Source organism: Sminthopsis crassicaudata, chromosome 2, assembly GCF_048593235.1.
Source record: "Sminthopsis crassicaudata isolate SCR6 chromosome 2, ASM4859323v1, whole genome shotgun sequence".
NCBI lineage: Eukaryota > Metazoa > Chordata > Mammalia > Dasyuromorphia > Dasyuridae > Sminthopsis > Sminthopsis crassicaudata.
In genome coordinates this window covers 603,320,396-603,345,953 of record NC_133618.1, presented here as the reverse complement: position 1 = coordinate 603,345,953, position 25,558 = coordinate 603,320,396, and the positions used below count along the sequence as shown (strand labels likewise).

General features: G+C 34.4%; 1 protein-coding gene across 3 annotated transcripts in view; it reads right to left on the bottom strand.

Moving 5' to 3' along the window:
* Nucleotides 1–23,997, bottom strand: part of KIF20B (kinesin family member 20B) — an 89,750-nt gene extending 65,753 nt beyond the window's left edge. For 2 of the 3 annotated variants that reach the window (XM_074295822.1, XM_074295823.1), the window contains exons 1-15: nucleotides 23,838–23,997; nucleotides 21,922–22,060; nucleotides 13,924–14,071; nucleotides 10,434–10,520; nucleotides 10,208–10,324; nucleotides 8,415–8,553; nucleotides 8,070–8,254; nucleotides 7,107–7,143; nucleotides 6,349–6,573; nucleotides 5,920–6,031; nucleotides 5,506–5,577; nucleotides 5,261–5,407; nucleotides 3,191–3,353; nucleotides 2,306–2,575; nucleotides 1,603–1,742 (exon numbers count right to left, since the gene is read on the bottom strand). In XM_074295822.1, the coding sequence (XP_074151923.1) occupies nucleotides 1,603–1,742; nucleotides 2,306–2,575; nucleotides 3,191–3,353; nucleotides 5,261–5,407; nucleotides 5,506–5,577; nucleotides 5,920–6,031; nucleotides 6,349–6,573; nucleotides 7,107–7,143; nucleotides 8,070–8,254; nucleotides 8,415–8,553; nucleotides 10,208–10,324; nucleotides 10,434–10,520; nucleotides 13,924–14,070 (1,841 nt within the window). In that variant the 5' untranslated portion in view covers nucleotide 14,071; nucleotides 21,922–22,060; nucleotides 23,838–23,997. The remainder of the gene's footprint in view (nucleotides 1–1,602; nucleotides 1,743–2,305; nucleotides 2,576–3,190; nucleotides 3,354–5,260; nucleotides 5,408–5,505; nucleotides 5,578–5,919; nucleotides 6,032–6,348; nucleotides 6,574–7,106; nucleotides 7,144–8,069; nucleotides 8,255–8,414; nucleotides 8,554–10,207; nucleotides 10,325–10,433; nucleotides 10,521–13,923; nucleotides 14,072–21,921; nucleotides 22,061–23,837) is intronic. The other variant, XM_074295824.1, reaches the window with a different exon arrangement.
* Between the last annotated feature and the right edge of the window lie 1,561 nt (nucleotides 23,998–25,558).

Here is a 25,558-nt window from a genome sequence, read left to right as displayed (position 1 = left end):
TATTACAGGTAAGTGCCAATTAAATGAGGAAGCTAAAATTTTCAGCAAAGAAAATTGCATAGATTGAGTGCTGGGAGTCTCAGAAAAGAAGTCAGGAGTCCCAGATAGGAAGAGGGGAATATGTCAAGCAAGACTGAATCCAGAAAAATCTAAGGTTTTCCTGAAATGCTACAAAGGGATATTAAGACTAAGTCAATTTCTCTTATTAAAAAAAGAAGCATTAGAAAAATACATTAAAAAGCCCACAACAGATGGTGCCTTCCAAGGTATTCCCTCACCTTACCTATCTCTCTTCTCCTTCTCAGACACCATTAAAGATCTGCAGCCCCCTCCCATACCTTTCTTTAAGGCCATTCCGCAGGACTCTTCACTAAAGTTTCTATGTAGTCTCCTTTCAACAACTCTCATGCATACAACTATGAATCACTACCTGCAAAATGACTACTAAGACCAATATACTGTTTCCATCCTTCTCCTGAGCTCAAGTCTGAAATCTCTCAATGTCTCAGCAACTCCACTAGGCTGGCCCAGAGGCATATGGAACTCAAAATATAACTTCTTACCTTTTCCCCAAAACTTACCTATCTCCTAATTTCTCCATTTCTGTCAAGGGCACCACCAAATCTTCCAGGCACCCAGAGGCACAACCTCAGTCATCCCCCTAATACCAAACTTTGTCAATTATGCTTCCACATCTATCATATCCACCTGCTTCATTCCACTTCCATGCTCACTACAATATTTAAGATTTCATAACCTCTCACAAAAATTGCTGAAAAAAAGTCTTCTCTCCAACCCATTCCCCATAGTTGCCAAGTAGATATTCTTGAAGTAAAGGTTTTACCAATCCAAATCGTGAAACATCAAGAGTCCTTATTATCCCAAGGGTAGAGGTTCTTAACTTATAGTCTACCAAAATGTTCATGAACAGATTATCAAGTATCCAGTAACAAAAATGGAGGGAAAAATAACATATTTATTTTCACAAAACTCTAACTGAAATTTCCTTCAATTATTTAAAATCGTTATTTGAAAAAGGAATTCATAGTCTTTGCCAAACTGACAGATTGTATATGACACCAAAAAAAAAAAAAAAAAATTACATTATAAACTTCAGGATACAATATAAAGTCCTTTGTATGCTATGTCACATCCTTCATAAGGGCTGACCAATCTATCTTTTAACACTGATTATATATTACTTTTCCTCATATACTCTGCATTCTAGAAAGACTAGATTAGTAAATGTTTCCAAGTATACTTCATCACATCTCAAATCCCCCCCACACTTTCACATGCCTCATTGTTCTCATTTCTCATCTTTTTCTTGGAATTCCTAACTGTTTTCAAGGCTCAGACAAAATATTAGCTCATACAAAAAACTAGTCCTGATTCAATTAGTTCTCCCTATAACATTATATTTATTTGGCACATAAATATCTATGTACACATTGTTTCCCTCCCATGCTAGAATGTAAGCTTTGCAGGTAAGAATAGTTTTGTTTTTCTTAGATATATATCGTCTAAGAGGGTCTGGTATAGACAAGGTCTTTAATAAGTGCTTGTTGGACTGAATCAAAATTTAAAATTTTTTAAACTTACTTAAAATCAGCTTCCCGTTGAGCCAAGTACTGTGTAAATTCTTGTGTAACTTCATCGCGAATCTTTAGTTCCAAGGTTAACTTTTCTTTCTTTTCATTTATCAATTTGTTCTTCAAGTCTTCTATCAGTGACAGTAGTTTCTAAAATTTTTTGCAAAAGTCCATAGATCATTCCAAGAAAAAAAAATATCCATTTCTTTAGAAAACAATGCAGTGTGATTTTCCTTTGTGAAATCTTAGTTATTATTTTATCCATAACTGTTTTTTAAAGCAACAATACCTTTGGGGAAACCTACTCACTGATAGATAAGCTTCTTCTAAATAGTCAAATTAATGCTGCCTGAACATAGATTGCATTACCATTTTAGGGGGGAACGGGAAGAGAGGAAAGGAACTAGCCCATCCTATTTTGCTCACATTGGAAATGAAGCAGCCACTCATGCATTCAATTGATCTGCTCCATCTCTGACCAGACTAGTTTGCCTCTTGTTAAGCAATCTGGTAGCTCCCTGTTCCTGCAGATTCACTTTTGTTTAAATCATGAAAATCCAAATTAACTGCTCTCCTACTAATCAATATTTTAGAATAAATAAGCAAACTAATTACAGGCAGGCAATTGATAGTATTTAAGCTGAATAAAGACCAACAATTATTTTAAGCCCTAGAATAAAAATAGAATGCAGCCAACTTGTCATAATACATACCGCATACTCCTCTTTGCTGACAGCTTTTTCTTCTTCCAATGTCATCTCTAGTTCTTCCATATTATGGTCCTCTTCAGCTTCATCAGGATTCTCTACCATATCATCATCTTCTATCAAATCTTCAAGACTCCTCTCCCATTCAATAGTGGTTCTCTTCATTTCTAACATTTTAGTATCAGCATTATTAGCAGTGAGTGATGTATCTTTGGAAGATTTAGTCTGACCAAATGGTTTCTCTTGAGAAAAATTTAAAGTGTCTGGAACAAAAACCTGTTAAAAAAAATCCAGCTGTTGTTTTTTTTCCAAGTGAAAGATCTAGATAAATAAAATTAACTAACAACTCAGATTTGTAAAGATCCCAAAAGTGCTCAAGAGTTTTTGCTTATTTATATTGCATTTAGATTTATAAAAATATATAATTATTAATATTTTATTTAATTAACTTGATCATTCATACTAATAAGAGAAAGCATTGGTAAAGAAGGAACTCTCAGATAACCTAACTAGAGGTCATTACCCAAGTCCTGATGGTACCAGCAAGATTTTCTCTAACACCGATCCAACCAACCCTCAAGCTCAATGGTCATTAAGACAGACAATAGAATCAACTAATCTCAGAGATAGAGCTGCAATGCACATAATTGGAATTGATTTTTCTATTAGCACATATTAAAAAATTCATTTAGCACCAGAATCAGGTATTTAGTACTTGTATTCCCTTTAGACATCTATTTAAAGCTTAATTTTCAAATAACTTTTTAAATTAGTAATATAATTATTTTATTTGCCATTATATTTACAAAGAAAAAGTATTCAGTATACCCTAATGTCAGAAATGAATGAGAATGCACTATAAGCAATTATGGTGGTTAAAAATATATTTACTTTTTGTGCAACAGCTGAGAACTTCAACACGTTGAATGTTTCATCATAAGCAGAACAACACTGGCTAATGTTGACTATCATGTTTATTTTCCCTTTGCCATTAAAAAAGCTTTGAAAGTAATGGGTAAGTTTACTTTCTCGGAAGGGCACATGCTGTTGCAACCTAAAAAAGAAAAAATTTTTAAAGTGAGAGTATGTATTTAAATTAGATTCCAAAATTAGTTGCTGACAATTTATAGAGGAATGAATAATTCAGCAACTATAGGTATAAGTTTGGACAACATTCTCTAAAGTGGCAATTGCCTTCTATTAATTCTAAAAAGTATTTATTAAAATAGTCTCTTTATGGATTTTGGAGGTTTTTTGGCCTAAAAAAAAAAATCATACAATAAATCTGATATAAAGAAAATTATATTTGAAAATTGTAAGTGGGCTTAGTTTACTAGTGCTCTGTGTCATAAGTATTATTAGTAGATGTTGGTTGATTACTCAGCCTAAAATGTTAACTGATCTTGAACAACTTTGGATCTAACTAAATGAGCAAATTATAGTAGTGAGAGTGAAGTTTTTACAGATCCTGAACAAATAACTTCAGAAGTTTATTATCTCAAAATATTTGTAACTAAGAAATATTCTGCAGTAGAGTAGAATGCTGGATTTTAAGTCAGGGTAGCCAAATTAGTTGTTTGATTTTGGACTCTGGATTGTCATTTAACACCTCCAGCCCCAGTTTCCTCCTACACAAAAATGACAATAGAAACCACCTGACAATGTTACTGCCAGAAATTAAATGAGGGAATGATGTAAAGCAATCCTTAAAGAGCTCTATTTCCATAAACTACCTGAATAATAACATCCACTAAGTCAGAATTTACATTAATATTATACTTCTAGAATGTCTTTTATCTAATATTTCTCAATGGTAACTACAATCCACAACTCATTGTGTGAGAAGAAAACTAAAAAATAAAAAGTTTAGAAAATAGTAGAATTGCAGCAGCATTTTTTTGGTAGCAAAAAAGTGAAAACAAGTATATCAGTTGAAAGATGGCTAAAAAAAATTGTATCTGAATGTAATGAAATGTTACTATATTATGAGAAACATTAAATATGATTACAAAAAAAAGACTTATATGAATGGTTGTAAGTAGAAGCAATGACCACAATGTAAACTGAGAAAAAAACCAAAGCAATCAAAAACAAATATTTTAAAAGAACAAGCTTATTCCCAAAAAAAGAGATAGGAGAAAACATCTTCCTCCCACCTCCAACTCCTTTGCAGGATAAAAGGAACAAAGAGATACAAATATATGGAATATCAGAGTTTCAATGTATTGACCAGCTTTGCTTATTTTTTCCTCTTCTTCCATTTCTTTCCTCTAAAAAAATGTCTTTTGCTATATGGAATAGGTCTTTGAGAGTAGGGAAAGTGGGATAGCAGGAAATTTGAGTGGTGTAGAAACAAAAGAAATCTATAATAAATGAAAAGAACTATACAAAAAAAAAAAAAAAAACAACAACAACAACTAAGAAAATGATAGATGTCAAGAAAGATTGAAGTGAATATATATGAAGGCACCTCCAACCTACCCCTTTGTGGAATTGTAAACTCCACAGGTGGCACACCTGGAAATATATCAATTTAATATATCAATCACTTGAACTGATTTGGTTCTCTCTCTAAAAAATATAGTATTTGTCATAAATGATAAGTAGGGTACTCAAGAGATGGGATATTTAGTGTAACTATGGTGATAAAAGAAACAGACAATATCAACAAAATCCTATTTCTTTAAAAAAAGGAAATTTATTTTTTAAAAATAATAAAACTGAAGGGTTTAGGGGGAAAATTATGTAAAACCCTTCTGAGAATTTTACAAACACTTAGGACTTCATGCTTTAATAGACTGTTTATAATTTCATCATATTAGTTCTCTCTCCACTATTATCAGTCCCTTCATGCTTTACAATTCATTGTTGTCCACATTTACCTTTAAATCCTTCACTGAGAATCTTGTATTTAGCCCAACAAAGTTATCTCTAAATATTATGTCTATTAGTAACACTTACTTTGATTTCTGGCTGTTCCTTAGAGCATTAATACATTTTCCCAGAGTTAATAAAGAAGTATTAATGTTTCCAGTTTCTCTTAATCTTTCACCTTCATTTTGGGTCTTCATACTTCGTTCTGAACCAGCCAGATCACACAGTGATAGTCTGGGCAAGATAGACGGAAGAAGAAGAGAGAAATTAGTCTGGAAAGCAGCCTTATAATTTTAAAGCATTTAAATTTAGGAAAATGTTTATTTACTTACTCACTGACTCCTGTTACATGGGGTATTTCGGAATCCTCTATTTGCAGTGTTCTAACAGTGAATATGCTGTGACTATAACAAAGATTAAACAATGATTGCTTATGTTTTTAGTGCTAGATTTTACTCAAATTGTACATCTAGTTGTAAAATACTTTGATTTAAAACATAGTTTTAAAGCTACCATTATGTCACCTATAATCTCTATACAGAAGACTCAAATATGTATTTCCAGCCCCAATCTCCTTCCTTGTTTTAATAATTGAGGAGTAAGCTAGCAGTACTGCTGAAAACATAGCATCAAAAGCAGCCTAAGTCCCACTTTGACCTCAAAAAGGAAGGGAGAGTTTTGCTTTCAAATGATTGGTTATCTACTATCTAAGTAGATTGTAACTCCAGTCTTTTTTCCTCACTTGCCTTCGGCTAGATGCATTGTTGAGTTTTGTAGAAGCAGAACTCTGGTGCTTCAGTCCTAATTTGAGAAGTCTATATGCCTCTTTAGAATCAGAAACTTGAATCCATTGTAGATCTTAAAAAACAGAAGCAAGATAAAATGGGTCAATGTTTAACAAATAAAACAAAACCATGATAAACTTTATGATTTTTTAACCAGTTAGTCTAGGCAAGGTCATACAAGTCTATCTGTAAATTGACTGCTATGGAAGAAAGACTCACCCTTCATAACCCAGACTTGGGCTCTTCCCTTATGAACATACAAAACAGATTAAACAATTCCCCTGACCAAAGTTTATTAAAGATTAAATGAGAATAATTAAATTTTATGCTGTTGAATAGTCCAAAGGCTTAGATGGTAGAAACCTTCTTCCTCATTTATTATGTATTTACCTTTTATAAATGAGCAGCCTTTGATATCTTGAGAAAGACGCAGCATCTTTCTTTTCTGAAATTTGTCACTTGATACAGGAACAAATAAATCATAAATAAATTCATTGTAAATTTCAAAAAAAGAAATCCAAACTGAAAATTTCACTGTACTTTCCACATTCAAAGAAGGTTGTTCAAAATCTTTAGAATCTTCAAAATCTGAGATGTTCACTGAGTTCCAACTTCCTGTCCAAAAAAAGAAAACAAAATTCTTTAAATAAGCACCAAACTAAAAAAAAAAAAAAAAAATCTCATAGGTTATTTTTTTTAATTGTTTTTTACCTTTTTCCCATCACTCTTCAGTTATAGAAATATTAATGGATAATAAAACATCCTTTCAAAAACATTTTTGGACAGTGAGTAAGAATGTACAGATTCAAAGTTACATTTTCAATGGCCCCAACTAAATTCCATCTTTGAATCCAACTGACAAATAGTTATTAAGCACCAATGTTACAAAACTATGAGAAAGTTATCTCCAATAATATATTGTAAGATCTACGGAGAATAAAATTCTATTTGGATATAATTTATTTGGAGATAAATTCTCTATGGACTTTTGACATTCCAAAACAACTGAATTTTAGTTACCAAATACAGGTTACTATGTTATTAACATGAATTGGATTTTAGAAACTGCTTTTGAAAGCCTACCAAATTTGTATGTGTCAGTGGATCAACATGCTGAAAAGAAAAAAAGGAAAGGAAGGAAATCTTACCATACAAGGTGTCACAACTGCCATTTTGAAGAGCAACCTAAAAATAAAAGCAAACATTAAGGTTTAGAAACATCTCATATAGGGAGTTTTCCCAACAACTAGTAAGCCAAACAACCAACAGTTAGCTACTCTTTAATAGTCCCTTTTTCATGCTGAAATGTATTTCCAATAATAATCTCTAGTAAACTTTTTTCCCTTGCAACATTAATAATAAACAATCTCTTGATAGGAAGGACTCAGAATAGAAGTGAACAGATGCTTTTAGGATAGTATTACTTTGGGGGCAGCTAAGTGGTGCAGTGGATAGAGCACTACTCCTGAAGTCAGGAAGACCTGAGTTCAAATCTGGTCTCAGACACTTAATAATATTTCCTGGCTGTGTGACCCTGGGCAAGTCACAACCCCAATTGCCTCAACCCTCCCCCCCCCCCAAAAAAGGATAGTACTACTTTGCTAACAAAAAACTAGTAGTAGGTTGGCAAAATGCCTCCTGTCTAGCTATTACAGGAATACAAATCCTTATAAGCTTTATGTCCAATCACACAATCTTTGAGAAAACAGGAAAAAACTCTGAAACTTAAAAGAAAGCAAGGAATAGAATTTAATAAAATTAATCTTTCGAAATTAGTAAGATTTAATTCTTCCTTGAATTGCACAGCTGCCTCTAAACAACATTAAACACAACAGTTCCAGCTGTCAATGAGGTAAGAATGACTACCACCTTCAAAAGAAAATTCCCTACAATTTTAGAAATAGATTTCAAACCAGTTAAACATCTTGGTCTGGGAATGTATGAAATTTAGCCTGAATTATCTGTGTTCCTAATTCTTTGCTTCACACACTTAGCTATACCACACCCCATTTTCACAAGCATGGATGAATATTATTAAAACTAAGATATTTGAAGATTTTCTAGAGGTCACACCACATATATACATTTGACATATTTAAATTATATCTTACCTCTTTAATTTGCCTAAGCAAGGCATTTTTAATAGCAATTTCTTCTTTCACTTGGTCAGCAGATAACCGTAAGTAATCTCTACAACGATGTGGTTTTAGATCCATCTTTTGATACAGTTTATCTTGAATGTTATGAAACAGCATGTTCATTGTCCTAGGCAAAATACCAGTATTTTCTTCTGTACCTGAGAATACAATTCAATGAAAATTTATTTTAAGGTATTATTGTCGGGAGTAAAAGGAAGGTATGTTAGAAGTCTTTCCGAGTATCATACTACTGAAAACTTACAAGATTATGCTGTTATTTTTATGATTTGAGGAAAAAATTTTCAAAGTTTCATTTACCTTGGAATGTATAAGTTTTACCAGAGTTAGTCACACCATAAGTAAAAATCAGACGATTTTCTCCTTTCAAGAAGTCTTTTACCAGTTGCATAATGCTCCCTTCAAAGAACTCTTTCTGTGTAGTTTCAGGACCAAATACCTAAATGATAATTTCCATGATAATTATGCGTAAGTTAGTTAAAATTAACAGAGTTATATCACTAACATGGCAGTCATAAAACATATCCTCAGTTCTATTATTGTATTATTTCACAAATGAAAGACTGGTCTAAATACTTTTCTAAAACCATACTTTGCTCAGAACACTTTTTCTTGAAGTGATTTTCTTTTCCTCTTGGCCTCTGCCCCTCCCCCAATTGCTGAAATCCTACCCATCTTATAAAACACCTGCATGAAGCTTTCTCTGATACCCACCAAGTATTCTCTCCCTTGAACTCCCTTGGCCCAGTTTGTTTCCCTTTTATGGCATTTATAACATTTTATTCTGTGCAATTGTTTTTTATGGTATTACAGAAAGGTTTCCTCCAACCAAAGTCCTCATCTGATACCTCAACATGGCATGGGGGAAACCTTAAGTTCTCAAAAGCAATTCTATCAGAGCATAAGCTCCACCAGGTCACATTATGCCAGAAAAGGATCAAGCACAGGCCCCAAGTTTGCTGTTCTATGATCACCAATGTTTAGAAAGGTTCTTTACAAAAGTGACTGTGCAGTAATGAATTACTTAGAACACTTCTCAAAGACCACTTTCTACCTTACAGAGGAGTTGTACTCTTTATGAGAGAACTCAGACCAAACAAGTAATAGCTCCTTAAAGTGTTGGGGCATATAGTAAAAAAGACTCATATCATAAAGCCTGGATTCTACTCCTGGGAATAAGCAGTAAAACTAAAAAACTTATCAGCTATATAGTGATCAAAGGATCTAAACAAACAATGCTCAGTTGCAAATCATCACAACCATATAAAAAACTGCTTGAAATCACTAATAATTAGGAAAATGAAAATTCCCTCACATTCAATAAATTGACTATTCTTATCTTTGCCAGTATTGGAAGGGTTGTGAAGAGTCAGACAAAATAATGCTCCTAGGTAGGGCTCTGAATTTGTCAACTATTCTGAAAAGCAATTTGAAATGATTTCAAGAAAATGACTAAAATACCTATGCCCTTTGTTAGACAAACTACAAGGAAGTCAGAGTTAAAAAGAAAGATGTCACATATCCCCAAATATTTATAGCAGCACTTTTGGTAGTAGCAAAGAGGTAAAACCAAAATAGACAGCCATCAAATGGAAAATAACTAAACTAACTGTAATATATGAATATCATGTAATATTACTGTGCCATAAGAAATGATGAATGTGAATAAAATTAGATGGATTCAGAGTGGATTAAATGCTTTAACTCAAAAAACTAGTAGCCATTATTAATGATTCAGCATAAATTTAGAGAGAGGTCTTCAGTAGAGAACTCCAAAAATCTGAGGTACTTGGTCAAGTGCTATTTAACATTTTTAACAATGTCTTGAATAAAGGGATGAACAGCATGTATATCACTTCTGGAAAAAAACACAAAACTGAGAATGACAGCTAACAATATCTGAGAGTCAGTAGGCTAGGTCATCAAGGTGAATCTAATAAATGAAATTCAGCTGGGATAAATGCATTTCTAATTTCTATGTCTAATTTTCCATTTATGATGTCCATTTTTAATTAAGCATTACTTTCAGCAAAGCTCATCATCTCACTACATACTCTATGAGAATTACTTTTCTTTACCACAGTTATACTTACTTTGGAAAAACTGAATTTCTGTGCCATCTGCCCACAGCACTTTTCACTCAACCGACCAGCTAGACTTTGGGGATCTTTAAGCAGAATAGTATTTGAATCTTGAATGTATATGCATCCCTAATACAGCAAAAACAAACAAAAAATTTTATGATTTTTTTTTTTTGTTCTTCTATCAAAATTTAAAAGTGTCAAAGACATTTAGCAAATAAAACTACCACACACAAACCTGGGAGTCATTTTCTTTTTCTGATGGTGTGAAAGGTCTTATTCTAAGGCAAACTTGTAGATGGTCCTTAGACTGTAATCCACTTTCCTTAAAAGGGAAACAAAGTAGATTAAATAAGAAACTTAAAGCAAATAATTAATTGCCCTTATCTTCAATATCAAGATTTGAAGATATATAATTTGTCAGTACTGCCAGTGATTACAATGCCCATCTGTATAACTTGGTAAAGTCTTCATGAATTGTGTGGCCAAAATCTTGAAGATCCTATAGTTAACCTGATGATGAGTACTTCTAAACTTAGCTAGGTTGTTCCTTAGGCAATATGATCTAGCCTGGGTCCAAGAGAGCAAATGACTGCAGGCCTTGAGCTGAAACAAATAAGATTTAAATGATTTTTCTAAAGATCCACTTTATAGTAAATTACCACAACTATAAATTTTTTTTAATATATCAGGAAATTATGTCAATAGATCTCCTTAGTGAGAATATTTTTTCCATGGGTATAGATAACAACTCTATCTTATTTTTTCATCCTGTACAACACCTGGCTATGTCTCATGGTGAGCCACCTAATATATAAGGTCTTTTTTTGGTCCTTTTAACACATCATGGTTTTTAGTTCTACACTTAGAAACCATCTATCTGTATTACCTCACTACTATAATAGATATTTGAGAAATACTTGATGTTAGACTAAAAAAATACATTTAGGCCTTTGCAAAGAACTTCTTAGAGCATTTACATAACCTGAGGAGAGAGATAGAAAAGGAAAAAAGCACTTTGATGACTAGTGGTACAAGAGAATAAATCTAAAACTGTGACAAATGAATTTCTCGTTCGGACTTCTTGCTACCATTAAGATAAAAAGACATTGCCCTAGTCCCTAATTTACATTTTCAGGCATTGTCCCTGGAAACTGAAAAATCATACTTATAAAATCAAGAATGAAAAAAAAAAAGCCATAGCACCTGTTTTGACTAGTTTCCCCATTCTGTCACTTCTTTCCAAACATATATTCCCTTACCATCCCCTTGTGCTTTCTGTAAAATTTCTTTTTTTTAAATGTTGCTCATGTATTCATATTTTCCATAGGGTTGGGAAAGCTGATACTTTGAGCACTCTACACTTCTTGTACAGAGGAACCTGTTCCCTGAGCATAAAAAAAAAACAACCTGCAAATATTTACCCCTGCATCTTGATACAATGATTGTCCATAGCATTCTAGTTAAAGGACTCCTTGGATAATTTTTTTATCTTATCTTTTCCCTCTATGAAAATTTTACAGATGTGCCCCACTACAGCATAGACATGATCTTAAAACCCTATAGTTATGTCAGGGAAATATGTCACTCTGGAAGATCCTACTAGTAGAAAGCATTCAGGATTGCAATAGCAATGGACCTATCTATATCTATCAGAAGTGAAGGTGCCTAGCTAAGTTCAGAGAGGAATATACCATTTAGTTAGTTGGCCACAGATTGGAGGATTTGGGGACATTGCAACTTTTTTTTTCCCCCTTCAAGAACATGTTAAAACAATTTGTCAACATTTGTTTTTTCCTAAAGTTTTGATTTCCAAATTCTATCCCTCTTTTTCTTCCAACCCTCCCTTCTCCTTGAAATGGTAAATAATTAGTTTTAGGTTATACATACATAGCAATCCTTTTAAACACATGTTAATCCACACTAGGTACTACAATCTGCTTTACTGAAAAGAGTATTCACACCAATAAAATCACAAATTGTAATACACGATATTGGTATAATTGCATAAACAAGCTTTCTTATACAGTAAATAAATTTAAATTGTATGTAAAGTTAGCAAAATACATACAGAAAAGGCTAAGGCTATGAAAGTTAAGAAATTAAGAATAAAAGACATAGTTCAACTATTTGTCTTGCCTCTGCTAGTTTTGAATTGTCCTCATCCTTTGCTCCTCATCTGTTGCTAACTTGGCAACAATCTCATTAATAAATAAGCTAAAAACCTTGTTAGAATTTTTACAAGGTGCTAAGTCACTGGAATGAATAGAGACAATTGATTTGATCCTATAAGGAGATGTTATGGGCCAGAACTTGAAACAAGGTACTGAGTGGAATTGAGGAGACAACGATTAAATCTAATTTAGCATTGATTTAATCCTACAACAAATAATGGTTTCCTAGTGATGAAATGATTGGTGTATACTCAGTGTGCACCATATAAGCAAGAAATTCTCAGGGTCAAACATACAGAAGCCCACAATACCACACTCTTGGAGGCAGAGTCTGATTCATTCCCATGTCTACCTTCGTGCTGGTTGAAGGTTTTGGATTCAGAGGGAGCTAGAGACTGAAGCTGGCTGGAGACATTCTGACAGGAAAAGATTTAAGACTTTGAAGGACACATTATAGGATCCGGACTTTAACTCCTGGCTGCATTTTGGGATTATTGAACTGAAACTAAAACTAAGGCTGGCTCCAGAAGCTCCCCAAGAGATCTGCTCCCAGAAAACGATCTCGATTTAGAGACAACAGAACTTCACATTTTGGCGCCCAACATGGGGCAAGGACTTTTGCTTATCCTGACTCTGGCTCATTCTGAGCCCTTCAGGGAGCTAGCCCGGACTTTACAAAACCTGAACAGAGAAAGTAAAAGATATTTAGTACTAGGCTTCAAGAAATCCATTGTGTCCCACCATAAATAATGGTGAACATTAGGAAACTTCCCAAACTGGATGTCAACTTAATTTTTGAGAAGTTAAAGCACGCTTTACCAACAAATCTCAAGCTTTTTGATTTTAGAACTCTTGTATCACATCTCTATTATTTTCTTAACAGAGAAACAAATCAGGCCTGCAACTAGACTTAAAGAAGAAATGCTATCACTAGTCCACCATTGTCTAGAGATCCTGTTCCTCTTAAGAAGATAATAGATATAAAATAAGGAATCCAAAAATCACCACCTCAGGATTAACTACATATTTCCTAACTCATACCATAGGCTCTCTCGTCATTTGACGGGAATCTGAAGGAATGGAATGGAAAAAAGAAGGAACAGAAAGCTAAGAAGGAATTATTGTGACCTCCCCAGCTAAGGGACTATATTGTCAGCAGTAAATTCTTCCATCAGAAATAAAAAGTTTTTGTTTTGCTGTATTTTTTAACAAAAAATATTGGGAATCTTATAAAAAATCAGAGAGCTCAGGAAGTAGAAATGAATCTATTTATATGACCAAAAAAACTATTTTCAAATACTACACAGCTTTAAAGTCTCTCTTCAAATTCTTCCAAGTTCAGAATGTTTGAGAAACAAATTTAAAATAAACTTAAATGAGAGGATCTCCTTAATGTTATACAATTATGTATAAATATAAATAGAATTATTTTGTAACCAGCTCTCTAGTTAAAGCAAAACTACTTTGTATCTACAAGTAGCTTATGTATTAATAAATGAAAATTTCCCTCAATCAGCATATTAATCAGCATCCTGACATTTCTACCAGACTTACCTCAGAACTAGAAGCAACCAAGGAAAATTCGTGGGATAGATCAAGCTTAATATCATCAACATCTATTCCTGTAGGCCTTTCAACTGGTTCAGCACTAACAAGATAGGAAGGTCTCTGTACTGCAGTTCCATCTGAAATAGATTCCATTCTGCAAGAATAAACCCAATTGCATTAGAACAAATAAAGTTTTGGGTTTCTTAACCCACATTCGAAAATCATATTCTCCTATATACCTCTCTCCATTTGTTCCCTATCAAAAAAAAACCAAAAAAAAAAAAAAAAAAAAAACAACCAAATTCAGCATATTGACAGTATCTACTATATGCAAGATACTATGACAGACATATTAGACATTAAAAAGATACTAGTTCTCTGTCCTTCAACTTCATTTTTCTAGAATGACAAGATGTGCACAAATTTAAAGTTAAAATTGAGATAAGATGCTCTAGGAAAATTTCAGGAAAGACAAGAATAGCTAGAAGTAGGGGCTGAGAAAAGGACTTTCGAGGCAGATTTCAGGCTTTATGGAGGATATAACACCTAAGCTGAATTCTACAGGAAGGATTATAAAAAGAAACCTTTTTCTTTTCTTTCAGAAACATTCTAAGAGGAAGCAGAGAAGAGAACCACAAAAAAAAAAAAAAAAAAAAAAAGGCAGAAAATAACGTTAGGTTCAAAAAAATTTTAATGTTACTTCAGTTTGGTTGCATTGGAGATTTGAAGAAGAGGAACAATGCAAAATCAGGTTATAAAAGGTCTTCAAGGCTAGACTGGGTTTGCATTTTGCCAGTAAGGGTTTTTGAAGCATATGAATGACATGACTGGATCTGTGACAGGAAAATGATTTTGGCATCTACATGAAGATGGACTGAAAAAGGAAGGAACAGAAGGAAGACAGATCAGGAGTTGTACTACAACAGTTCAAATATGAGGACATAAGGGTCAAAATCAACATAGGAACAGTGTGTATATCAGCAAGACTTAAATAAGATGTAAAAGATGAGGGAAAGGAAGTTAATGACAGCTCCAAGAATTTAAATCAGGAAGATCTACTGGAACCAACATAAATCAAATAAGCATTTATTAATCACTGCTATGTGTAAAATATGATGCTTAATGCTAGAGAGAGAAAGAAAAAAACACAAACATACTCTGTCCTCAAGGATCATATAGCCTACTGGGTATACATATAAGCAAATACAAAATAATTTAATAAGAGGAAAAAATAATTGGGAAAGAAAATGCAGTGAAGGAGTGAAATATCAGACAAAAGACTGGCACAGCAGCTAGCATCTGTGATTGAAACTTCTTCCAAGTGCCTTCTTAGTTTTCACAGTAGGTTTTGTTGAACAGATTTTGGTGAGCATTTACTCTAGGGTTCTGAGATCTGATTCTACTGAACACCATTCTAATTTTTGTTTGTTTCTCAATGTTATATAGCTATTCTATTCAACCAACAGATTTATTTCTATTTATTACCTGGCTACAAAAGTTTGATAACTATTACTCCACAGCATAATTTGTGTATTTGAAATCACTACTAGACCCTCCCTACCCCACACCTTTTTTATTATTTTCCTTGAGATTCTTGATCTTTTGTTCCTCCAGATGAATTCTGTAATTTTTCCAGCTCTATAATCTTTTAGTATTTCCACTAATATGCACTGAAGATGTAAATTAACTTAGGGAGTATAGCAATATTATACTGGTTCAAGCCTAATCATAACTAATTACTATTTCTCCAATCCTTTAAGTCCACATTTCTGTAAATTTCTTTAGTACTTGTATTCATACAGCTTCTGTGTATATGACTTAGCAGAGAGACTCTCAGACATAATTCATAATTATTTTGAAGGGAACTTCTTTTCCTAACTCTTTCAGTTGGTTTTTATTTTTAACAGTATAACAAAAAGTTGATAATTTAGGTGGATTTATTTTATAAACTGCTATTTTGTTGAAGTTACTAAAATTCTTCCATTTAATATTTTAGAAGATTGAGGTTCTCAAAATAGACCATCATATCATTTACAAAGAGCAATTTTTGTTCCTCTTTGCATGTGCTTATTCCTTCCATTTCTTTTTCTTGCTTTGGCATTAATAGTACTACTTCATTAGAGTGATAGTAAAGAACATCTGTAATCTACTCCAAATTCTTACAGGAAAAGCCTCTAGCATTTTTGTCATTATTTATGTTGGTGGCCTTCAACATGCTGTTTATATTAAAGATCTATTTATTTCTGGGTTTTTTTGTTTTTGTTAATAAAAAGAGTGTTGCATTTTGTCAAGTTATTTTAGTATATGCTGATATAATTGTGTGATGTTTGTTAGCTATTAATTTCTATTACATTAAAAGCTTTCCTTATATTGAGTCAACAATGTATTTTTGGTATATATACCTAACTAGATCATATATTGACTCAATTTTAGTATATATCTAAACTAGATTGTGTAAATAACTTTTACTTGATATGTAACTGTACTAATGTATCAATATTCATTGGGGATATTTATTTTAATAATAGTTTTATTTCCCAGTTTTGTCTCTCTACAATCTAAGTTATCAAAAACGTGAATAACTGACAGTACTTACTAAATTATACTTATGATTATAATTATAAATTATAAATAGCTTATAAAATAATAGAATTGTTCTTACAATGTTTGATAGAACTCATTTGTAAATCTGAAGATCTTATGAATTTTTTCATAAATTCACCTATGACTTAGTCAATTTATTTTTGAAAAATTCTCTATTTTTTGTTTTGTTACTCTAATATTTTAAATTTTTAAGTATTAATAAATTTCATCTAATTATCCACTTGGGGGCATCTATTTGGGCAAAATAATTTCTGATAATCAGATTAGCTAATTTGATTTTATCAGTTGTCTGTGTGTGTGTGTTCATTCCTTTTCTGAATTCTACAATACCTCTTTTTGTGTTTATAATTTTTTAATGTGTTATTTTTCTAGTTTTGTTTTTTTATCTACAAATACAATTCAACAATCTGTTTATGGTCTTTTGTTGATAACGGTCTTGATCAATATATATTTTAATATTAGGGACTGCTCAAATCACTATTGATCAGAGAAATGCAAATTAAGACAACTCTGAGGTATCATTACACACCTGTCAGATTGGCTAAGATGACAGGAACAAATAACGATGAATGTTGGAAGGGCTGTGGGAAAACTGGGACACTGATGCATTGTTGGTGGAGTTGTGAAAGAATCCAACCATTCTGGAGAGCAATCTGGAATTATGCCCAAAAAGTTATCAAACTGTGCATACCCTTTGACCCAGCCATACTACTACTGGGCTTATACCCCAAGGAACTACTAAAGAAAGGAAAGGGTCCTGTATGTGCCAAAATGCTTGTGGCAGCCCTTTTCATAGTGGCTAGAAGCTGGAAGATGAATGGATGTCCATCAAATTGGAGAATGGTTGGGTAAACTATGGTATATGAATGTTATGGAATATTATTGTTCTATAAGAAATGACCAACAGGAGAAATACAGAGAGGCTTGGAGAGACTTACATCAACTGATGCTGAGTGAAACGAGCAGAACCAGAAGATCATTATACACTTCAACAATGATACTGTACGAGAATGTATGCTGATGGAAGTGGATTTCTTCAACATAGAGAAGAGCTAATCCAATTCCAATTGATTAATGATGGACAGAACCAGCTACATCCAGAAAAGGAACACTGGGAAATGAATGTAAACTGTTATTTTTACCTTCTGAATCCAATTCTTCCTGTGCAACAAAAAATTCGGTTCTACACACATATATTGTATCTAGAATATACTGTAATATATTTAACATATACAAGACTGCTTGCCATCTGGGGGAGGGGGTTGGGGGAGGAAGGGAAAAAATCTGAATAGAAGTAAGTGCAAGGGATAATGTTGTAAAAAATTACCCATGCATATGTACTGTCAAAAAAATGTTATAATTATAAAATAAAATAAAAATTAAAAAATATATATATATTAGGGACTGCTTTGGCTCCATTCCAAGAGTTCTGGCATGTCACCTTGTTATCATTTTCTTTGGAGAAATTAGCTGTTTCTACAATTCGTTCTTTGACTCACTTCTTTGTTGTTGTTCAGTTGCTAAGTCATGTCTGACTCTTCATGATGCCATGGACTACCCCATGGAGTTTTCTTGGCACGAATATTAGAATGATTTTCCATTTCCTTTTTCCGTTTTCTATAGGAAAGAATTAAGTAGCTTGCCCAGGATCACACAGCTAGTAAGAACTTTCAGAGATTGAATTTGAACCATGGTCTTTCTGGTCCAAGTCTAAGCCCAATGTTATTCACCTCACCATCTAAGCACCTTATTTTTTAGCCACCTCAGTTCTTTAGGATTAGATGATTAAATTTCCGATTAAATTTTACTCCTTTCTTCAAAAGGCCTTTTGTTGAATACTTAGGGTATACTTGTTAGTAAAAGATGTTATTTAATATTTCTGCTTTTATGCATGTTTTTTATATTCAAATACATAATCAATTTTTATAAAAGTATCAAATGCAACTAAGAAATGTGCATCTTCCTTCCTATTCCTAGGCAACAATAATCAAAAATCTATTATATATAACCCTTCCAAAATTTTACGGCACTCTTGAATTTTCTTCTTGTTTATCTTTTTGTTGAATTTGTCTAAGACTGAAAGAGGTATGTTTATATTATCAATATTAATTATATTATATTGTTATTAATATTGATATTGTTTATATGTCTATCCTTGCTTATCCTACTCTACCTTTTTGAGTTCACTAAAAGCACAATATTATTTCTGCTTTAAGTGTATCTTTTCCATAACTCATTGTTGGATTCTGCTGTCTTCTATTTTATACATTAATTCATCCCATTCATATTTAATTATGATTAACTGAGTATTTATCTCCATTTTCTTATATTTTACTTTTTCTTCCTTATCTTCCATCCTCTTTACAAAGAAATTTTAGTGAGAAAGGGAGCTCAAAACTAACAAGGCATCTGTTTCTGTTCCATCACTCTTATTCTATTTGTTACCTAGATCCTTAGCCACAGATATTTATTCTCTATTTTTTCCCTTTAATTCTCCTTTCATGATTCACCCTCCAAAATTGGAGTTTGTTTGGTTTAAAACTATTCTCTCCTCCCATCCCTCACTCCTGTTTTCTTTGACTCCTCATCATAGAACAGAAACAACCCTGGATTCTTAAAGGTTGTGTGTTAATTATTAAAAATTCTCATAAGTCAATCTCAAGAGGTTTTCACCATAGGCCCAGTTACAGACTGTGTTTCATCCATAGGTCAACATATTCAAAACATGAGTACATACATCTGAAGGCTTATCATTAAGTAATTAATTTCCTATACAGGTAATGTGTAATACTTTGAATTTGTTTTGCTTAAGTACATATTTATAACAGGTTTTTTTTTTCCCCCTTGCTTTGTCAAAGAGGAAGAAAATTCAGAGCTCAAAGTAAAATAAAATGAATTAAATTTTAAAATAAAAATTTAAATAAAATGCAATCAAGAGTGACCTCTCCCAAAAAATTTCTTTGCCCGGGAAACTTACATGACAAATAAAACAGAAGGTACAGATACTGCAGGATTCCATTAAAAAGAAATTTAACTCCCTTTCCTAATAAAGAAATGTAACTATCCAAGATATCACTTTTAAAAATGTCTAATTAGTTTCTGTTTCAATGCAAGAAATATCCCAAAATCAGAGGCTTATCCTTATATGGCAAATTTCTGGCACTGCTTAAAAACTGCAGTAATATTTGAGGATGGGAAGCCAAGTTAAAGTATGGCCACATATTAAAATCTTCCTGTATACCAACATAACTTATTATAGAAAAACTCGTCCCCAAAATCTACCATCACAAATTTTTGAAAATAATGAGATATTACATCACATTCAATTAATAATTTTAGTAAAATTGAGACATAAGTACAACAATGATGCAACTTATAACACATTGTGATCAATAACAATGTTTTAAATACTGACATTCAAAGAATACTGAAAAGGTTATTAATTTTCCAGATTTAAAAAAAAAAAATTAGATTGCCTCAGCCTTTCATTTAATTACCAATTTATCAAAAGGAAAAAAACAAGAAGAAAATCATGTTACTATACTCATAGCAATATAGTTGAAGAGATGGATCCTATAAATCACAAGATATAAGGAATAACACAACTCAATGGAAAAGGCCCAGAGTGTCAAAAATCTTGGCTCTGCTTCTTACTCCTTCGGTAACCTCTGCAGGTCCCTTCAGCTGTCTGAGCCTCAATTTGCTCATCTATAACATGAAGGTCAAGAACTGAGCCTTGCTCTCCAAAATCAATCCTCACTGCATTGTACCATACTTTCTCCTCCTCCTTTTCCTTCTCATTCTGTATATGAAGAGATCCTTTTGTCTCTTTGTATGTCCCTTGGTTTACCCAGTGTGTGGCACAAAAACACTAAATAAATACTTGCCTGTTGATTGATTAGTTGGGTAGCAGTACATCTTGTGCCCCACATTCACAGGAGAGGAATAAGAATTCAAAGAGAAAACTAATACAAGTAATGAGTACTTTTTCAAGAAAAAGATTCAGGGCAACTCTTGGGGTCAATACCCATTCATCCTTATCTACCATCCAAAGTACATTTCACATAGAATACTAATAATCTTATTTCCCATAGAAAATAGTAAAAAATAAATATTTCAGTTAATTAGTTAAGCTTTACTAATCTGAAAAAAATTTTTATATTGGCCAGTGATGAAACTATGAAATAAGACTTTAACCTCTGTCCCCCAGGCCTGAAACCAGTCAAGTTGCTTCACCTCACTCCAAGACCAGCCCCTCTCCAGCAAATCCAGACTCAGCTAGAAAAGGGGTGGCTAGCACTTGGATCATCATCTTACAACTTTTCAACCCCAGATATTCATCCCTGGCCATGACTCCCCTATATATGTATTCTTATAATGACTATACACACTACTTTCTGCTTTTGTATATAAAGAACTTGTATATAAGAAGTTCATTTTAGGAGACTTATTTCGAACTGGTTTTTAACACTTCAATAACTTATCCAAAGGGAAGACACGAGGGAGTTTACAGAAAACCCAATTTACCCTGCTGCTTTGAGATTCTATTTTTTAACAGATCATACCAAGTTAATAGGCAGAAAAGCCCACAGGCTGTTTCAACTAATATATATATATATTATATATGAACTGTTTCAACTAATTTTGCTAAGTGAAATAACCAAAGAAATTTATGTCCTGATATAGTTTAAAAAATGAATCACTACTTTAAAAAGCTGTGCTTGTACCTCCAAAAAAAAAAGAAAGAAAAGAAAAGAAAAGAAAAGAAAAGAAAAGAAAAGAAAAGAAAAGAAAAGAAAAGAAAAGAAAAGAAAAGAAAAGAAAAATACATATAATACATCTTCGTTATTCCAATGATGCATCAAGGTTTACCATGAATTCACTTCTCTGGTAATTTATCAGGAGAAATTTCACAAGGCATGATAGGAACTTTTTCTCTTGATATGTTTTCATTTTTCTCATTTTTTCCTTTTCCAAATAATCTCCCAAAGGGCAAAAACAGTCTTTTACTTCTGTGTACCCCCTATAACAATTTGAAGAGGATCCTATACACAGTACACAGATTTTTTTCTCAAAGGGTTAAGGAGGGAAACAATACAGGTCTAAGTCTTAAATAGTAACCAATGATCAGCACTCTCTTTTTAGCTAATGATTTAACTTGAAATTTAAATGTTACCAAAAAAAAAACTACTTTTTCCACTGCCAGCTTCAAAGCTGAAGCTACTGATCTAATTGGAAGTAGTTCTCATTTTAGAGAAAAGCTATATTTTCTTATGTCTACATTTTCAAAGAATAAGTTAATTTCTTCATTTTATCATTAACATTATGACTATAACCTTCATAAATATTTCTTAACCTCTCAGGGATTTCTTATAACTAATAATTTTTCTTGAAACTTACTGTTTAAAGGAACTTCCAAAATAGAATGTTTCACAGTAAGTTGAGTTGTGTTTGATCAACTCTCATGCTTCCTCAAGGTGTGATAGTGATCCTCAGTTCTTAAAGGCAAGTTTTAGCTGGTATCAGGAAGCTGGAAGGGCTTCAAGAATATGTTAAGATTGTATTAATCTGTTTCCCAAGAAGCAGCTTATTAAATTTGGAAAGTTTTCTTTTTACTAGGTAAGATAATGTTACCATAGTAAGTCTTAAAAAATATGTTTTTAACTTAATAAAATATCAACAAACATGACTGTATTTCTTTGTACCACCAGTTCTCAACTTAGGCGCTTTGAATTTTTTAAAAATATTTTTAAAAGTGTGTTTCAGTATACTTGGTTTCCTTCATAATCCTATGTATTCTATTTTATGCATTGTAAAACATTACTCTGAGACTAAGTTTTCACCAAACTTCCAGAGGCATCTATCACACAAAAACTTTAAGTAAGAATCCCTGCCATTTTTTTTCAACAAATGATTCAATGCAATTCCAATAAACTTGTGATGGAGACTGAATATGAATCATAGTGTTTTCATCTTTTTGCCCCCCTCATGTTTTTTTTTTCCTTTTGATCTGATTTTTCTTGAGGAGCATGACAAATATAGAAATCTGTTTAAATAATTACACATATTTAGTTTATATCAGATTGCTTGCTCTCTTGGAAAGGGGGATGAGGGAGAAAAATTTGAAACACAAGCTTTGGCAAAGATGAATATCGAAAACTATCTTTGCAAGTATTTGGAAAAGTAAAATACTATAAAAAAAAGAATCCTTGCCATACATAAAGAATAAAATAGGACTGTATTCAAAAGTTAATTTTCCTTTTTTTTTCTTTTGTTAAATTTAACATGATAGCACCATTATTATCTTCCTTATGTTAACAACTTTTGCCAAGACAGAGGTTTTGCTCAGTGGAAATACTGCTCACAAAATAAAAATCAGACTCTAAGGATTGAAACTACTGAAGCATGAATTTGTGAAGAAAAATAAAACCCACAGAATTATATATCTCCATCTGTTATTCACTAAACTAAAGAATTGGGGGAGGGGAGAGGAGAGAAAGGATGGAAGGACGGACAAAGCACTTATGCAGCATTTGACAAATGCTTCATATATAATGTCCCATTTTTGTCCTCACAACAACCTGGCAGTATGTGCAATCATAATCCTCATTTTCCAGACGAGAAAACTAAGCTGACGGAGGTCGTGCCTAGCCCGGAATTAGTATCTGAGGGCAGTTTTGAGCTCCGGGACTTCCCGTCTCGAGGAGCTCCTAGAGCAGCCCGGCACATTCCAGAAGGAGTGGTTCCGGCAGTGCATCAGTAAGTACAGATTGAGGGTTTCACATTCTCCCGGAGAAATCAGCACGTGAGAAGGTGCAACCCACAACCCGAGCTGGTAATTTACAATCAATCCCAGGGGGTCAGTCTTTGAAAGGAGCTTCATGGCTCGGTCTAATAGAGGAGGAAACTGAGGGCTCCCGGAGGAGCGGTGGCCCAGGCAGATGAATCCCTTCCTCAGCTGCCAAAGATAGAGACCCTCGCCCCGCCCCGCCCCGCAACGCATCCCCCACCCCGTTTCTCAGCAGAGCCCCGCCCCGCTTCCCGCGGTTTCCTCCCCACTCCAAGCCCCCGGACAGACCCTGCACCCAGCTAAGGAAAGCGACGCCGCCCTCAGGCTGTCTATCGCACACTCTCCAGCATAACGCTCCGTTCATTTATGCACACGAACACTTTACCTGTCTCTTTCGGGCGGCCTAGCACACCGCAAGGCACGCAGGAAGCTCTTGATAAATGCTTCATTTGTTCATTCATTCATTCATCGAACTCGACACTTTCCTCGCCACCCCCGGCGGCTCTCTGCGGAGTCATTCACCTACCTTGATCTATCTTCCTTTCCCGTGGAATCTGAGGTCTCGCTCCCGTTTCGCTCCCCACGGCCTCCCTTCCCCGGGATCAGGAAGGCCGGGCCAGAAGGGCGCCCAGTGTTTTCAAATTCAAATGATGGCGGCTGGTGCGCCGCGCTGAATCAAGGGATGCGCAGAGACAACCCGGACGTGACGTCACGGAGAGGACACCCGCCCCCCCACACCTCGGAGAAAACCTCGGCTGCGTGTGTCCGGGCGACCAATGAGAGGGGGGGAGGAGGGGGTGGGGCAGGAGCCACCTCCTCATTTGGGACGCCGCGATGTCCCGCCCATGGAGGTCTGCTCGGATTGCTGGCGGGCGAGGCATTTAGGTGCACGTGGGTGCGTTGGCGTCCTCTTCCGGAAGGGCCGTGTCTTTTCCTGAGGTTCGGAAACTTTAGGATGCCCAGTCCCCGAGGTTCGGTGCGTCTTTGTCAGCCCCACTGGGGCTTCCCGGGAGGCCTAGCCGGACACCTCCGCGGGCCTGTGTCATTGTCGGCGAACGTCTGTGACTCTGGCCGTGGCCCTGACCCTGACCTCGGCCTTGGTCGGGAGCCTTCAATGCGGGAGTCAATGCGGCCAAATTCAAGACTTTCCTGACCCGTGTGACCCTGGACAAGTCACTTCCTTAAGATTCCTTTCTCTGTAAAACAGTTAGAATTGAATTCGGTATTAAGAGCATTAGTAAGCGTTTACAGGTGCTGGTGGATGAAAATGCAAGTCAGACCGCCCCTAAGGGTCTTCTATTCTAGTGGAGTAAGATAATCTCCTTTAGGCCCTAAATCTTTCCTTTTCTCCCAGGAAGTGTCTATTTTTATGTATGTGCTACTGGAGTCCCACCTACGTTATATCTGCTGTGGTAAAATACCATAAACATATTTAGTGCCTACTGTGTACAGCAGGGTCGCTAGGGGGCACCGTAGTTCACAGAGCCACGTTCATCTTCCTGAGCTCAGATCTAGTTTCAGACACTACTTGTGCGATCTTGTGTAAAGTCCGGTTAGCTTTCTGGAGATCTCGAGACCAGCCTTGGTTTCCGCAGAATAATCACCTCGGTAACAGTCAGGAATAAAGTCTTTATTATCTCCTTCACAGTTTGTCTCCTTCACTTGGGGCCAGGTTAACTTTCTGGGGAACCTTCAGATGGGTCTTGGTCTCAGTGGAGAAATGCAGAGCGACCAGGATGGTGAGAAATGAAATGTTTCTTTTCCAGTCGTTGTAATTACATCATTACAGCGTACTTGAACTTAGAGAACCATTTTACTCACCATGCTAAGTACTAAATATTTATGTAAACTAGATAACCATTGTCTCATCAATTCCTCTGAGTTAACATCTTGTTTCAAATATACTTCTCCAGAGTTCTGGCTCTGAACAACCTTGGGCAAGTCACTTTATCCTGTTTACCTCCGTTTCCCTACCTGTAAATGATCTAGAGAAGGAAATGACAAACCATTCCAGTATCTGCCAAGTAAACCCCAAATGGGGTCATGAAGAGTGGGACACAACTGAACAATGGCAATAGATGTATTCACAGTAGTACTGAAGCCGTTTTGTGGCCAAACCCCCTTCAGACTTACCCAGTTGCAGGATGTGCTACCAGTTCAATTTCAACATGTTTATAACCAAGCTTTTTGTAACAATAACCTACAGATCAATTTCAACATGTTTATAACCAAGCTTTTTGTAACAAT